We start from the raw sequence: 3320 nt of genomic DNA, 5'->3' as shown, positions 1-3320 counted from the left end.
TAGCTCAAGCTGTGTCCTCAACCAGACATTGTTGTCTTTAACATTGGCTGCTCTAAGAGATGTCCTAAAGAACATGTCCTAGTTATCTCTTACTGAGTGATATATGGGCTTTTTTTTGGAAGTTCACAAGCACTTCTATGTCTGTTCTCTACGTGGGTCTCTGTCCTCATGCTCTCTTAGAGTCAGACCTCTGTAGTAAGGTGGATAGTTGCTGCCAAACCTTTTTCCATTCACACAGCCATCTCCAGTCTTAAATTCAAGAGGATCCAGTAACAGCTATTTCAAAAAGACAAGTCGCAGAGGTGGCCCCTCCTAGAAGGATCCAAATATGCCATTGCCTCACTAGGGGAGAGTAGGAAGAAGTTAGAGGGGCTGAAGGGAAACTGGAGAAGGCATTTAGGTGGAAGAAGGGGGAGACTAATGATTTGAGCCATTTGGGGAACATTGTGCATTTGCTATTGGAGCAAGTTCTCCCTACCTCCTTTCTAGGGTGCAGAAGCTGCTAATGTAACTGGGCCCGGAGGGGTGCCAGTGAAGGGCAGCCGCTATGCCCCCAATCGACGTAGGGTCCGCCGATTCATCCCCCGGCCTCGCCCAGCTGCCCCACCACCTATGGTGGCAGAGGCCCCATCAGGTGGGACAGAACCAGGCAGTGAAGGGGAACGAGCTGAAGACCCTGGGCAGAGGCCCAGACGAAGGCGCCCACCACCCTTCTTCTACCGCCGTCGCTTTGTGCGAGGCCCAAGGCCCCCCAACCAGCAGCAACCTATAGAGGTGAGGAGAACTGGGAATGTGGAACCAAATACCCAAGTGGGAGTTCCTGAGGAGAGAGAGCACAAAGTCCCTAGGGGAAGTGGAACCAAGGGTTGAGAAGAGCTCTGGACACCTGAGTCCTGGGCAGCTGCTGTTACCGCAGCTCACCAAGGCCTCTCTATATTCCCAGGGCACTGATGGGGTAGAATCTAAAGAGACAGCCCCATTGGAGGGGGACCAACAGCAGGGAGATGAGCGGGTCCCCCCACCCAGATTCCGGCCTAGGTACCGAAGGTAAGACTCCTTTTCCAGACCCTATCTTCCCCTTCACCATCTAGTATTGGATAGGGGTGGGGGAGCGTAGGAGTACAGGAGGAGTCGGGAGGATGTGAAGGGGAAGAGCTAAGTTCTCAAGCCTGAAGCTACTGGTGAAGAGGGCTGGGTAGCTAAAAGATTACTACATAGGTGTCCTGGGGAAGCAGGCCCCCTAGGGATTTGGCTCCTGGGGACGGAGAAGCTGGCGGGTCCACCTCTGCTTGGGGAGTCCTGGGAGGATGGGAGGTGGTCTGCACTGGCCCTCTGCTCTCTTCAGGGTCCCCACTTCTCTTCCCAGGCCTTTCCGCCCCAGGCCACCCCAGCAGCCTACCACAGAAGGTGGGGATGGCGAGACCAAGCCCAGCCAAGGTCCCACTGATGGTTCCCGGCCTGAGCCCCAGCGCCCAAGAAACCGCCCCTACTTCCAGCGCCGAAGGCAGCAGCCCCCTGGACCCAGGCAGCCCACAGCCCAGGAGGTGAAGACCTTGGACTGTCTACTGTGGAGCCACCTCCCCCTCTCCTTCCTTTCCCCTCTCTTTTCTACCCTTCCCTTCTCTATCCTGTTCCCTCCTCTCTTGCCCCCTGCTCCTTCCCTACCCACTTTCAAGCAGCCTGACACCAAAGAACTAGTACTGTTGGGCCACCTCTGGCAGTCACCCCTACCCACCAGGAAACCCCAGCAGATGCAGTCAAGCCTGTGTCACCCTCTGTGTCAGCTCTACTTGGATCCATAGTATCAGTTATGGATGTGAATTGGGGAAGAATGGGAAGGAGCTATAGGAATGAAAAGAGAAAATGTGAGAGAAGGTTGAAGTTAGGAGCCTAAAAGAACAAGAGGGTCTCAATCGACCACTCCTGTTCTCTTTAGACCTCAGCCCCCATCAACAGTGGGGACCCCCCCACCACTATACTGGAGTGATTCCAACTCAAAGGACACCCAGAGCTACCATCTGGTGAGTGGCTCCTCCTGGGGAGGGCTGAGGGCAGGGAGCCAAGAGGGCAGGGGACTGGGTCCTAAGTCGCTAGTCATGACTTATCCATTTCTTTTTCTCTCTCAGGTATCTGCCAGTTTTTCCAACTGACCTGTACCCTACCCAGTACCCCCCCTTCCCATAATTCGTGACATCAAAACACCGGCTTTTCCCCTTTATCCTTGAGACTCAGGAGGGCCAAAGCAACAGCTTTTACTTTTTTTTCTCTGTCCCCTACCAAGGGTTGAAGGAAGGGATCCATCCTTTTTGTTCAGAGGCACCAACTCCCTCCCCTAAATCAGGCTGAGAAGGAACCAGCCAGCTCTTACCTCCTCCTGGTTGTTTTTCTTTCCCACCCCAGTTTATTTTTTGTTTTCCCTCTACACCTGATCTCTGAAGCCATTTTATGAACTGTCATGTGCCACCTGAGCCTCCAGTAAAAACAAAAACAGGCTTTCCTGTTGTCTCGGTCTCTGCCTCTTTTCTGTTCAGAGAATTGCTGGTAACATGCTGGTGAAGGTGGGGAGGAGGAGGAGGATGTGAGGCAGTGGGCAGTACCTTGAATCCTCGTTTCCATATTTCTAGCTGTGCAGCTCTCAACAAGTGCTTTCATCCCTGTGAGAGTCACTTTTTCCATCTGTAGTAGAAGGATAATTCCCTTGCAGAATGTTTTGTAAAGTGCCAAGAGCACAGTTTGACACTTGCAGCTCCAACTTATTAGCATTTACTATTAAAAGTAATGACTAGAAATATAAATGGGGGCATGAGTGATATCACCTAGAGCAAGGGTCCCCAACTTGAAGGCCTCAGGCTGGTGCTGGTCCATGGCCTGTTAGGAACCTGGCAGCACAGCAGGAGGTGAAGTGAGCAAGTGAGCTGCATAGCAGGAGGTGAGTGGTGGGCTAGAAGCAAAGTTTCATCTGTATTTGCAACCGTTCCCCAGCGCTAGCATCACCGCCTCAGCTTCACCTCAGATCATCAGGCATTAGATTCTCATAGGAGCACTGGTCTCGGATGCCAAAAAGGTGGGGGACCACTGATCTAGAGGATTCTTTAGACTTAAGCTGAGGCAGGATAGAGAAGGAGGCAGAGGGGAGAGAAGTTATGGTCCCTGTCTGAGTCCATCCTTGAGTGCCTCCACAACAAGACATTTGTTTCATACAGTGACTTTATATATGTATCTATATATTTACATTTAGTACAACAGACCTTTAGTTTCTTTTCCCTACCCCTTTTTTTCAAACATATACAAAAATCTCTGAAGGTTCCTCCCAGCCCAGT

At 51.9% G+C, this 3320-nt stretch overlaps 1 protein-coding gene across 1 annotated transcript in view; it reads left to right on the top strand.

Annotated features, from left to right (window-relative positions):
* The window catches only part of LOC102889520 (Y-box-binding protein 2), an 18393-nt gene extending 16210 nt beyond the window's left edge, over positions 1-2183 (top strand). Inside the window, exons 2-6 of the mRNA XM_006922422.2 lie at positions 490-774; positions 944-1047; positions 1367-1544; positions 1937-2021; positions 2127-2183. Coding sequence (XP_006922484.1) covers positions 490-774; positions 944-1047; positions 1367-1544; positions 1937-1987 — 618 coding nt within the window. The 3' untranslated portion in view covers positions 1988-2021; positions 2127-2183. The remainder of the gene's footprint in view (positions 1-489; positions 775-943; positions 1048-1366; positions 1545-1936; positions 2022-2126) is intronic.
* Positions 2184-3320: the final 1137 nt, after the last annotated feature.

This window comes from Pteropus alecto, unplaced genomic scaffold, assembly GCF_000325575.1.
Source record: "Pteropus alecto unplaced genomic scaffold, ASM32557v1 scaffold398, whole genome shotgun sequence".
NCBI lineage: Eukaryota > Metazoa > Chordata > Mammalia > Chiroptera > Pteropodidae > Pteropus > Pteropus alecto.
Note: the sequence above shows the minus strand (reverse complement) of the source record. Positions and strands in the feature narration are given on the sequence as shown.